Below are 13,719 nucleotides of genomic sequence, written 5' to 3' on the forward strand. Positions count from 1 at the left end.
TGACAATGCAAAGCTGTCAAACACTTACTTAAGAATGATTTTATTAAACATAAAATTATACCGAAGCGAATTCTGAAGCCATTTCTAGAAATAAAGACATTTTCAGCATTCAGAAATAGCTGCTTGCTTATACAAACATATGTTTTTTTTCAGTAAGGCATTTGAGATGCTTTGTATTCTGAAAAAAAAAAAAGATAATAATAATAGGAAGGGATGGATGCATTTACAATATAAACCAAATCTGCTACCACTTTACTTACAGTTTACCACAGATGGCAACACAGTTTTGAACCACTAATATTTTCTTGCTGTTGTTAACTTTCATAGTGTTCAACATAAATTTAGTGCATCTGGAAGCAACAAAAGGGAAGTCTTTATTGTTATTTCCAACATTATCTTGCATTCTGGCACACACTGACATGGTTGCAGCATCGCATCAGTGTTTTCAGCTTGTCATACTGTGGGTGTGTGATTATAAGTGTTGCCAAGAAACTGCACTTCCAAAATATTATCTGTAGGAGGACAACTTTTAAAGGTGACATTTCACACTAAACTCAGCAGGTGAGATGAACACAAATATATGTAATTCCACATACTATGTGTTTACGTGAATTGTGTCTTTTTTGGAATCAGTAAAAAAAAAACAAAAAAAAACAACTAAAGTGCTTTTCAAATATGTCCTCACGATTAAAAGGACAAATAGATAAATCAGTTGCACACCAACATCATTATATTGCTCAAAGAGGCATTTTGACAGAAAGATAAACGTTATCAGCACTTAATTCAGCTCTGCAATCAAGCATATACTATTTTAAGGATTTCCAGACAAAAATCCCAACTGTACATTGTTTATTGGAAAATATAATGCTTATTAATCCAATGCAGTCGGCTTTTAGTGCAAGTTCACTAGCATTGGTACCAAACTCAACTTCTTGTGCTATGGGGTTTTCAAAAATTTCATACAAAATAATAGTAATAAGAGCACAGTATGGGCTAACCTATAAAGTCAAAAGCTAGCCTTGAGAAAAACTGGAAGGTCTCACAAAAGTGGTAGGCTACACAAGCAACCAACTGATCACTCAGAAATCATGCCACCATGCAATTTAAAATAGCTAGCAGAAAACCTTAATTGAAATCCAAAGTATTCTTCAGTCTTTGCCAGGCACTATTTGGCTTTTAAAGATTTGATTTAACGAGAGAGACAAGAATAGAGAGAATTTAAAGCTTAAGAGCTAAATTTTCTTTTACAATTTAGGTTCAATTTCTGCTACAGAATTTTCAATTTCACTTTACAGTTTATTTCACCTTCCAGTCTTGTGAACTTAGCATCTGGAGGACTGCTAGTATTTTCTAGACCTTCAGTAAGGGGGAAAAAATTTCCTAGAAGAGTACATATGTATTTATTTCATCTAATATAAAACTCTGCTAGATCAAAACGTATATAAAGAGATTGAAGGATGGTAAAGAACAGTTATATAAAAGTTAACAGTTACACATCCCTCAAACATCAGACATTTGAAAACCTTTTAAATAAAAGGCAGTGAGACTGAGCGCCTCATTCTGAAATACCTAAAAACAGGCTTCCCTGATGCTCAGTTTGGTAGTTGTAAGCAGCACTAAAATTATATTTGAGGAAAGAATAAGGTTCTGATACACTAATATTACGTGAACTACATATCTTTTTACACCATATAGAAGATAACAAGGAAACAGCCTCTCCAGTCAAACCTCAAATATGCTAGATTCCTAATTTCCGTGCCTAAACTTTTAAGCCCTACGTCTACAGTACTCTGTTAACATGTGTTTGATTCCAGTTTTCAAAGCCAAAAAGGTTGTGGCAGTACCATCCACACTGCCTGTAAGGAAGAACCTTAGTGCAAGCCCCAGCTTCAGGATTATCCATGCAGGTGTCTTCCTGATGAACAGGCTGGTGGTCTCGTCCAGGCTGCAGCCAGAGAACAGACCATCACTTATGATGCAGGCAAAACAGGGAACAGTGTTTTCATAGATGTGTAGTCTTGGATACCTGCTTGGCACCAGAGTTCTGCTTTATGTTAGAGAAATTATCTCTCATTTATATTTAGAAATAAATTACCTGTATTCAGAAGCTGTGCATTCCTTTCATATCCCAGCTTAAGAACACGGTATATGCAGTGATTCACTAGGCCTCCAAGTGAACCTGGCATGTGTTTTTTAGAGTTGGTACCTGCATGTTTATGGGAAGCTCTGATAGTCAAGGACATCTGGATCCAGGAATAGAGACTGATCTGATCCAGTCTCCACCTGTAAGTTACTCACCAGACAGAATGCTTCAAGGTTATAAGTATCATTTAGTTCTTTCAATAAAGTATTCATTGTTATTTGAACTCCATTACATTTGTGATGTTTCTTTGCACAGAAAATGCTAACAACACCCTCTTATTCATTAATTCTTCCATAAGATTATGTCCTTCAGTCATTTGTTAAATTTCACATACTGCTTTCACCAAAATAACAATTAAAATTCACTATGGTATTAACAGACTTTTTTGGACCATTCTCACATAATTAACATTTGATAAACAAACAGTATTAGCTTAACAGACAGAGGAGTTAAGCCCAGCAAGTTTTAATATCAAATTGCAAACTATATTATCAGTTCATTTGTGGAAAGCAACAACTGACACAAAAAAAAAAAAATAGTTCTCCATCCAGAATTGCAAATGGATTTCTCTCATTGGTATGAAAGCCTATGCAGTTACTGTTTTTCTGGAAAGAAAGTAACAAAATAAGCTGGAAAGAAAATAAAGCTGGGTTTTAAAAGTGCAATATTTCTTTGATTATTTGTGATGTTGTATCATCTCTTCAAAGCTATTATTTTGAATGGACAGGGAGCTAAAGTTAGACCAAACCTTCCCTCCATAGATGGTTTTGTAACATTTTCAGGGTACAAAAAGGTAAAGCTTTGCATTAGACTTGCAAAAATTAAGAACAGCTCCATTTTTGCCAACTGCTCTCCCATGCACACACGTTTACCTAAAGAATAGTTAGAAAGAGACATATTAGTGCTTTTTATACTGTTGACCCATTTGTTAACACATGCAATTCCTATTCCAAATGCAGAATTGCTCCAGCTATGAGTAACTTACGGGCTTCCAAAGCTTTGTCTCTGGTATCTGAGTCTGAGTTTTGCTCAGCTTTACTGCTTGATATTAACAGTACTCGTTCCATAGGAAAAGTATTATCAAAGCAGGATTCATCATTTCTCATTTCTGCTTGGCAACTGCAGCTTTTAAGAACCCAACCCATTTTGCAAACCACCAAATGCAGTAATAAAACAAGTCTTGTGAGTGCTTTTAAATCTCACGCCTCTGAGGCCCTACGCTTGATAAAACAGTATGTTGGTATCTTACCCATTCCAAAAGGAATGAATGCCTCTTTCTTAATTATCTGGCCATTTTCATCCAGAAATCTTGTTGGTTGAAAGTCATCTGGGTTCTCCCAGATATTAGGATCTCTGTGTACAGACCACAAGTTGGGCACGATCACACTGCCCTTTGGAATAGTATATCCCTGCAGCACTTCAAAAAAAAAAAAAAAAAAAGCACAAAGACAGAGGATCTGATAAGCTGCTAGAAGCAAACACAGGAGACTTATTAAAAAAAGAAAATGTCACAAAAAACGATATGGATCTGTAGCTGTGGGTTACAAATGCAGCAGGCACTTGAAGCAAAGGTGACCTGTGCTAGCCCGGCTGGGTCACCATCACACAGACCAGAGCAGCTGGAAAGAAATCATGTTAGGGCAACAGCGCTCTGCAGGGAAAAGGCAGCTGAGAAGCTCCAAAGCCTCCTTCAGCATGCCAATACCACAGAAGCAGTCATTAGAAATGCACTCTGCTGAATGGAAATGCTGTGACCTAGCTTCCTCCCAGTTCTCTGCTGTTACAGAACGTCTGTGCAGAGAGGATGGAGGTAAGGAAGAGGCATGTGTTTTGAACTGTATTCACTAAAGGGTTTTGAAGTGACTAGTGTCATTTAAGCTTGTTGCACCTTATTGTTCCGCAAGCCAAAACACTAAAAAATCAAATCAATTCAGAATTGGATTTGAAAGCTGATAACTTAAACCAGTTCTCAGCTACAGCCAACAAAAGGACTTTGGAAAATATATTTATTATTATTATTTCTGCTGTATATGCCTTATAAATTTTAGCAAATCAGTTAATTGTAAGTACATTTTTCAGATCTATATGTCAGATGGCCAAAAGCAACTCCAGGTACGAAGGTAGACTCAGCTTCCAACTACAAATCACATCAGCCAACATAAACTCACCCCCTAGAAAAGACATCTCTCTACATTAGAGAGACATTCTGGACATCAGGTCAGGCATGCTGCTTACCTTAACGAATATCTCAAGTCCAGCCACTCTTTATACAAATGGCATTTTACATACTTGAGCTACAAGTTTTAATAGACAAATGAGGTCTCTGTAAATTCTCACCAGATGTCAGATGTCCCATCACACCTTCATCCACAAAAGAAACACTGTATTGGGCCTCTACAAATGCTTACCAGCAGTTTCTGAAGCCATTCGTGGGATCGAAAGGGGAACAACTGCAGTCATCCTCTGTACTTCCATAATGGTTGCCTCTGTGAAGGGCATTTGAGCCTTGTGGGCAAGAGAGGGAACTTTGTCACGACCTAGAACTGCTTCAATTTCTGCATGAACTTTCTCTATTCAAAGAGAGTATTTAAAAATTAAAAAAAAAAAAAAAGTACAATATGTGAGAAGGCATAATCTTAATTTCACTTATCTGTGCTTCAATGTTTACATAGATTTGTCAAAAATGGCTACAATGCACGATCTTCTAGCCAAAATAACCATGGCAGCAAAAGCCTAGAGAACAGTCTCACTAACAAAGAAACCAAGTAGAATCTTGACAACTAGAGTAAAGCTACAGAGAGGACAGTGCTACTAGTTGGCTAAGCACAGGAAAAGTTCTGTTTCAGTTCCAAATGTAGTTGGAACCTTAGTTAACAGTTTAACTATACGGTAGCTTGAATAGTCAAAACATTAAGAGTCTGGCCTGCCTTAAAAAAAAAAAAAAAAGAAGACGACAGCATAGACTGTATAACCCAGCTGGTCACCTGCCCCTGCAAAAAGTCAGTTTTCAGAACTGGAAAAGGTGATGAAGAGAGGGGAAAGCTTTAAATGTGGTTGCTCTGGGTACTTCAGTCTGGAACAGGAATTCTGGTGCTGCTACTCCAGGAATTATAGCCACGCAACTCTTGTTTTGCTGTTTCCCACTTTCTAGTCACAGAACCTAAACTCAGCTATTTCCCATTTACTCAGGAAGGCATCAGACGTTCCATCACATCACATGTTTTCCCACAGGAAAAACAGAAGTTATTGAGCTCGTGTCCACTCTCATGAAAAACAGAAAGTTTCAAAACATTTGCTCCCCCTGTCGTCTCACTAAAGGCTCAGCATACAAGGAAGTCGATTAAGAGAAGTTTCAAAGACACAAGATTTGTTTTGCCCTTGGACTGGACAGTGCTGCTTTTTTTCCAGGTAACTCGGAATCTGGCTACAGAGCAATAGAAAATCCTGAGAGAGAAGATCTCAAAAATCAACTTTTCATTAAAAAGAAAGTCCACTTTCATTTTTTTACCCTTGATACCCTGAACATTTTGTGCTTGACCTGCTTGCCTTTTCCAAGATTCCCTAGCACTGATCCAAGATTCTCACTGATTCTCTGTTTTCAGAGACGGAGCAATCAGAAATATCATATGGGTAGTGATGAGTTGCTGCCACCTATTGGGATGGCTGGGGAAACAAATTCTCATGTAAAGAACACAAGAAAAAAAAAACTGAACAATAACAGATCTGTCAATAGTGTGGCCCGTGAGTACCTGGTCTGTGGGTTTTGCTACTTGTTTCGTTATTATTTATTTTTTTGCTGGCACATCATAGCCCTGCATTCAGGTATGCATGTTCACAGTAATTTAAACAAGAATTAAAAAAAAAAGAAAAATTAAGGAGATTGACTGTTTCATGCCAAATGTCACACCACTGTCTTATCATGAACAACCCTTCTTAAGAGTTGGTGAAGATATGTGGAATTACACAGAGAGTAGCCAAAATACTGCTAGCCATTCATTTCCATCTCCTGAAACTATCTGCCTGCCTTTACCACTGCTGCATTTTCTTGCATTCCCCTTAAGGGACAGGAAAAAAATTCCTGGAGCGGGGGGGAAGGAGGGCAGAGAAGCAGAGAAAAATAAGGTCCATACATTATTTCCCAAGCAAACAGGAGACATAGGGAATGGGATATTAAACGTAAGGGAATTATATTACATAGCCAAGTGATACATATGCTTTAGGGTACTGAGCTTAAACATACTGTTTAACAACAGCCATGGCATAAGGAGAAAGGTAACTGAAGAAAGGTAGTAGAAGTGGTAGAAAACTGAAGTAAAGAGAAAAATAATTATCACATGTTCGTTAGCAGACAAGAGAGAAGGGGGATTCAAACAAACAAACTCAACACACAAAACCCGCCCAGCTCTAAATTGTGTAATTTAGAACATACCTAATTCTTGTTACTACCTATCAAGTCCAGCAGTGATAACACACAACCATTAAATAATAGAAGAAGGAGCCCATGCAATTTGTCCTTTGTGTACTTTGTCTTCTATATACTGAACTGATACCCTATTTTGCAATCTTTGTCCAACAGCCTGTATTGATTTTGTACAATAAACTATGATCTTGACCTACTTAAAGAGATTACTGCAGAGAGGCACTGTAAACAAGTATCCATTGGCTAATTTGTAAAGCAGCTGCAGTACATGATAGCTTCAAAATTTCAGGCATTTTATAAGAGTATTCCTGGTTTATATTGCTCTTGATAACTTGAGTTTTATTCTTCGTTCCAGGTTAGCAAGAAGCCTGGGCAAAGGGGAAGTGGTTCACTATTACAAACTGAAGCAGAATTACCAAGTGGAATCTGTCCATTTTGCTGAAGTTTCACTCTGTGTATATCTAGCAATCAGTTTAGTGGAAAGCATTTGCTGTGCAGGACTTCATGAGATGCTGCTAATAAGTTAATAAATCAGTTGCTTTATTTTGTTTAAATTCAACAAATTATATTTGATAAATAGGAACAAAAAAAAATGTTGCCTTTGCAATGACATGTACTGTACTAAGACCCACTATAAGAGATATTTAATCAAAATGAACTGTAATTCTTTAGCAATGAAAACTTATCTCAAGAAATCCTGAAATATAACTCTAGCGAGTATGATTTTATTAGCATAATGTCTCCAGTACCACCAGTATTTTTTGTATTTGCAACAACACACAAGGCATTCTCTAGAATTGCGTCACAAATACAAACATGACTGCATCACTGTCAAAAAAACTGGGGTTGGCAAGGAACCTCTGGAGGTCATTTGATCCAAACCATTACCCATAGTCAAGTCACCTTCCCAATCAGATATAACTTGGAAGGTAGACCATGCTACTCAGAGTCACAGCCCATCGAGTTTTATAAATTTTGTAACTCTAAAGTTTATCTGTTGCAGTCCTTGCTGTCTTCATAGAAGACAGTAGAAGCAGTATCTAATCAGAATTGTCTTGTAGATTCTCTCTGCTGCCTCCCTTCAATCCCTTCACTACTCAGCTCCAAAAAGACTGCCTCCATCTCTTCAGCATCTTCTAATTAGACAGTAGTATGCAGCAAGTCTCCCCTCCTTTCCCTATTACTGAATACTCCCAGTTCCTTCTGTGTCACCAAACGGGCCATGTACTCCATGCCCTGTCCACTTTGCTGGCCCTTTGATGGGCTTGCTCCAGCATTTCAGTGCTTCAGGATCCCAAAACTTGAGACAGAATTCCAAACACATTTTCCGGTGCCACTTAAAGGCAATAATAAATTCCTCTTCTTGAATACAGGTATGATGTTCTCCTCCTCTTCCTCCCTGTCATCTGCAACCTACTCAGCAGTCATAACCATTTAGAAAGAAGTCTTGCAGAAACATCAGCTATCTCCCTCAGATGTATCCCAGCTGGCCCCAAGGACTTGTAAAAGCCCAATTTGCCTAAGTGACCTCTAATTTGATCTTCCTCTGCAATGGATAGTGCTTCACTGCTCCAGACTCCCCAGTAAGTTCAGGAGCCTCTTTACCATTGTACATCACTACATTGCTGCTGTAAGCCTGGAACTAAACAATTGCCAAAAAGAAAGAAAGAAAGAAAGAAAGAAGGAAAGAAAGAAAGAACAAAAACAACCAACAAACCCTATGCCAAGGTTCCTTTGAGTCACTTGCAAAAGATGAAGTTGTCCCAAAACAGAAGAAATGCACAGACACAGCATAAAGGACAGCTGAGATAGTTAATATACAGCACTAACATATCGTAGTAGGGTAGGATAGAAAAAAAAGTTTTATTACATGCCATACATGCCTTTCAAATTGCACACAGATATGTAGCAGCACTCCTAATGACTTCAGTAGTGTTTCTGATTGCTTTCAATTCTTAAAATCCAAGTGGAGTTTACAAAACATCAAGAATAGTCTTACCTTGTACTTCTGGGTAGAGGGACATGTAGAGCAGGCACCACAATATTGTGTTGGAAGTAGTGTCTGTGCCTGCAATGAACAGGTCTCCAATGATAAAAAATAGGTAGTCTTCATTAAAACTGCTCTCCTTGTTGTTCTTCTCTTCTTCTGCATGGAGGAAGTACATATCAATGAAGTCCCTGGGATTTGCTGCATCCAGAGTATCCCTGTGCTGCGCAATTATTTTCTTTAGAAAAGCAGTAATATCTAACTCTGTTTTTCTGAGCTCCCTGAAAGGCCCGAAGGGAAGGTAGTACAGCCATGGGCAGATGTTGACTAGGATCATAGAGCTGTTCACACTTAGCTCCAGAGCACGGGCCATGTTCTTCAGCATCGTCTTGAACTCAACATCTTCATAATTGAAGCGCCTGCCAAAGGCCATGGAGCAGATAACATTAGACACTGCATTGCGAATAATCGGAAAGGGACTGAACGAATCCTTTCCATGCTTCAGCATTTCTTCCTTCATGAACCTCAGCTCCTCAATGATCTTAGGCTCTAAGCTATGTCTTCCTACTCCAAAATGCCTCAGTGTTGCAAGAGAGAATTTCCTCTGCTGCTTCCACACAGGGCCATAAGGTGCAAAAATAACACCTGGAAGGGAAAAGAACAGTCTGAAACAAAGCTGTTCTGTTTTCAAGTGGAAAGAGGAGAAACAGTTACACAGGCCTGCAAACCATAAGCCAAAAGAGGGGGAAAAGGTACACAGCAACTGCCCCATGCACTGGATTTGGAGCTAGAGGAGGAAGAATTACAGTGTCCTGAGATGCAAAGGTGCAAATTCTTTGAGCAAAACAGAATATGTGATATTGAAACACCAATTCTTTCCTTTTCTGTTCTACTGATTTCCCACTGCTTGTCTGTGTACACAGTCCTACTATAAGTATTGTTTTTACTTACAAAGGATACACATGCTGCAAACAAACACGGAAAGTGAAGACAGATCCAGAGCCACGTGGCAACAACCTGATTTGCATCTCACATTTCAGTGCCTCTAGGCAAGTGTTCTGCAAGATAATATCACTATGAAATAAAGTTCAGTTCCTCAGCTTCAAATAAATATTGCTCACTTACAAACAGAAATATCCCTTCTGCACAACTAAAATAAACTCTTTCTAATACTCCACGGTTAACCCGAGAGTGTTTAAAGCCATCAAAACAATGGCCAGTGCTGCATTCATTCTCCTCATATTGTGACATCATCAATTCTGCCTGGAAATAAAAAGTTACTTTAAAAAAAGCAACATCAATTCTTCTATCAAATGCAAATCTCAATGCTAAGTTTAAATGGAAGAGGTCACAAAAAATTGGCAACAGAAAGATGCACCATTTTTCTGTATTCAACGTCACCTACGTTTCTCTTAAGACTTCATGTACATAGCCCCAGTAAGCAAGTAAGAAATCTATGGATAGAAGATATAGGAGATGAATGTTCTCTGAAGTGTCTGCAGTCCCAGAAGTATAAATAGTTCAATGTAACATAAAGCTGGTAATCTTTACAGCCAGATTTTCTGATTACATTATCTATTCTATTCACTATTAGACTGAAAAAAAATAATGAAAATTCAAAGACATGACCTAGTTTTGAAAGTCCTAAACAAAATAAGCAGAGCATTACGATGAGTCAGTACAAGCCAACCAGCAGCTGAACTTCACTTTCTCTGTACTAAACCATTATCTAGCACTTTTAAAACAGAAACAAAACTTTTCAGATCCTCTCTTTTTAAAGCAACACTTCCTATTAGTGCTGCTGCCATCAAGGAGACACAAGGGTGGGTGAAATAAGAAGCTTACTGAGGGGCTGCATTTGGCCAACAACCAATAAACTGAATTGCAGGCAGACCTGTGGATATCTTGCAACAGAGCAATGCTTTATCACTATTTCTATCCCATAAGAAGCATCCTCAATATGGATACACATACCAATCTCTTCTGTCACCGGGATAATTAATTTCAGGATCCAGATAACCTCACAGAAGAAAACTGTCTGATTATCTCAGACAAAGTCTCTCCTAATCAAGGCAACAAACCTCTCCCTGCATTACCAGAGCCTTTCCAGCAGTCATGCACAGAGGCTGCACAGCACAACTTCAGAAGCCCTGAAAGCTCTCACTATTACACAATAGCAAGAACTGATTTGCAAATTGGAAAAGTGTAACAAAGGAGAGAAGCAGATTACAGAGAAAACAGAGGGTACAGAGTAAAAGATAATCTGCCAAACCTATCAATGGTAGGCAGCAATAATGGAAGAGCAGTCAACTGTTTTTGCAGATAATCCCTGCACAGACTGAAAATTCAAGGTACTTGGCACAGGTAAACGTAGTATAAAAATGAATTTGAAGAAAATAAAATAAGAAATTGTGAAGCTTAAGGAACCCAGAATTATCAGGACCTCATGCTCATTAAAGACAGCAAATTTCTGTTAGCTGAGAATTAAAACCCTTCCAATGGAACCAACAAAGCAAAAAACACACATAACAAACAAACAAACAAACAAAAGCTCCCTTTTTACATGAAAAGTTCAAATAAAGCAAGTTCTGCCCAAGGTTATTCCCCCACCCCCTTAATTTCTCACTGTTTGGTTTAGTGTTGCTGTGGTACTGGCAGCACTGACAAACAGGATTCATGACAGAAAACATTCAACTTCTGCCTTGCTCCATGTCCATGTCTAGAAGCTGACAAACACTTAGCTCCATCCACTCTCCCTTTTTTGCTATGCAGCCTTTGAAATGCAGTTATTTGCCATTTTGGATGCTTCTGCTTGCTCTCCTCCAAACACAATAATGTATTTGCGTCTTACAGAACACAGCTGAGCTAAGCACTTCTCTCTTTCACATTATACTCATACAGAGTAACAGTAAAGTTTACAATAAATCATTTCTCTTAGATTTTTTTCTTGCCTTACTGTTTTCTTTCAAAACGATTTTTTTTAAATGCATTTCCTCCTTTTGTCACGTACCCCGTCAAGTAATTTTTATGTGAGATTGGATTATGGTAAGGAGGAACTAAGGCACTTCTCAGAATAGGAATAGATAAAGCATGGAAATAAAAATATTTTGTTTACACAGTGAAGAGCAAGGAATCTGAAATGGACACCTGCTGATTCCTAAGCACAGATACAGGCTGGGCAGAAAATGGATTGGGAGTAGCTTTGCAGATATGGACCTGCGGGTGCTTGTTGATGAGAAACTCATATCATGAACTGTATGCTTGCAGCCCAGAAGGTCAACTGTATCCTGAGCTGCATCAAAAGCAGCATGACCACCAGGGTGAGGGAGATGATTGTACTTCTCTTCTCTGCTCTCATGAGGCCCCATCTGGAGTACAGCTCCCAGCTCTAGGATTCCCAGCCCAAGAAAGACGTAGAGCTGTTAGAAGGTGAGTCATGAAGATGTTCACAGGGGTGAAACAACTCTTGTACAAAGAAAGGCTGAAGGAATTGGTTTTGTTCAGTCTGAAGAAGGCCCAAAGAAGCTGCAGCTGCCCCACCCCTAGAAGTGTTCAAGGCCAGGTTGGATGGATCCCACCTGATCTGGTGGGAGGCAACTCTGATTGCAGCAGTGGGTTGGAATCCTTAATGTCCATTGTAGCCCACTGACCTGCAGCTGTTGCTTGCCAGTAATGTAATCCCAGTATAGTGCAGGTCAAGTACTCCATTCTGTGCTGGTGAAAGCACCTACAACTTCCAGAAGCCTTCAGAGAAGCTCCTTGTGCTGGGCCAGGCGGCCCCCGCAGTCTGTAACACATATCCCTACTCCTTTCTGAGCACTGTACACTACACCTGTAGTTCACTTTACAACACCAGAGGAGGAATTCACCTCCTTGTGACAGCTAATGTCAAGTGATGTATAACAATTTGGAAGAAGTTCTTTACGATAAGGGTGACAGAGCACTGGATCAGGCTGCCCAGAGAGACTGTGGAGTCTCCTTCTTTGTAGACATTCAAGACCCGTCTGGATGCCCGCCTACCTGTGTGACCTATTGCAGTTTCAGCAGGGGGTTGGACTCACCGATCTCTTGAGGTCCCTTCCAGCCCCTACCATTCTGTGCTTCTGTACAATTCGGACCATTTTACAGACAGACCGCACCTCACTTACATCCTTATTCCCAAGCACAGCTGCAACGACATTCCAGACGGAACTAACTGCCAAGCGGCACGACCCTACCGCAGCGCTGCACGGGAAGCTGCATCCCTCCCACCACTGCCGCATTTGCTAACAGCACAGCGAACGCTGTTCTCGCCCTTTCTTCCCCCAGGCCGCGCAGAGCGGGGCTGCCGGCGGACCTCGTCCCGCAGCCGCTAAGTGCGGAGCCCCTCAGCCCCGCCCGGCCCTTACCCTTGTTGTGGGTGATCATGAGGACGATGGGGACGGAGGGCCGGTCGCTGAACACCTCCGCCTTCTGCACCAGCGCCTCCCGCACCGCCCCGAAGGTGTTGAGGACGATGAAGGGCCGGCTGCCCACGAAGAGCCGGAAGATGCCGCCGTACATCTTGGTGAGGCCGGTGAGGAAGACGTGGGGGGAGAAGACGGGGGAGCCGCGACTGCTGCCCCACACCTCCAGCACCCACCTCCGCAGCAGCGGCGGCGGCAGCAGGGCGAAGGCGAAGTTGCCCACCAGCGGCCAGGGCGCGGGGCCCGGCGGCAGCCCCGGCGGCGCCCGCGGCCGCAGCAGCCAGTAGCAGCCTAGCCAGCACGCGGCCGCCAGCAGCAGCTCGGTGGCGGTGGGGGCCCGCAGAAGCCACTCGCCGCCCGCCGCCATCCTCTCAGGTGGCTGCACTCGCCCCCACCCGCCCCCCTCGGCGCGTAGCGGATTAAGATGGCGGGGGCGGGCGGGCCGCGGGAGGCGGGCGGGAGGCGAGGCCTGAGGCGGGCTGACCCCCCCCCCCAACTCCCTCCGCGGCCCGGACCTCGTGCGCCGCTGGGCGTGGGCAGAGACAGCCGCAGGCTGCTGGTGGCAGCTCAGAGGTGTTCTTGGTGAATGCCTACAGCCCTTTAGAACGAAGGCGACTTTTGTTCTCCGCCCAGGTGCACTCTCCTTCGAAACATAGCTCGGCACCGGGAGCCTCAGGTGCTACACGAGGTTACTAGGCGCTCCTCGAAGCTGGTGCTGCAGCAC

At 41.4% G+C, this 13,719-nt stretch overlaps 1 protein-coding gene across 1 annotated transcript; it reads right to left on the reverse strand.

Annotated features, from left to right (window-relative positions):
- Positions 1-24: 24 nt before the first annotated feature.
- CYP2U1 (cytochrome P450 family 2 subfamily U member 1) lies at positions 25-13,469 on the reverse strand. The gene is made up of 5 exons (XM_010709883.3): positions 12,939-13,469; positions 8,563-9,195; positions 4,552-4,713; positions 3,393-3,560; positions 25-3,015 (listed from the first exon to the last, which is right to left on the reverse strand). Exons 1-5 carry the CDS (start codon positions 13,360-13,362, stop codon positions 2,837-2,839), a joined length of 1,566 nt encoding a protein of 521 aa, XP_010708185.3. The 5' UTR covers positions 13,363-13,469; the 3' UTR covers positions 25-2,836.
- Positions 13,470-13,719: the final 250 nt, after the last annotated feature.

Source organism: Meleagris gallopavo, chromosome 4 (assembly GCF_905368555.1).
Source record: "Meleagris gallopavo chromosome 4, MGAL_WU_HG_1.1, whole genome shotgun sequence".
NCBI lineage: Eukaryota > Metazoa > Chordata > Aves > Galliformes > Phasianidae > Meleagris > Meleagris gallopavo.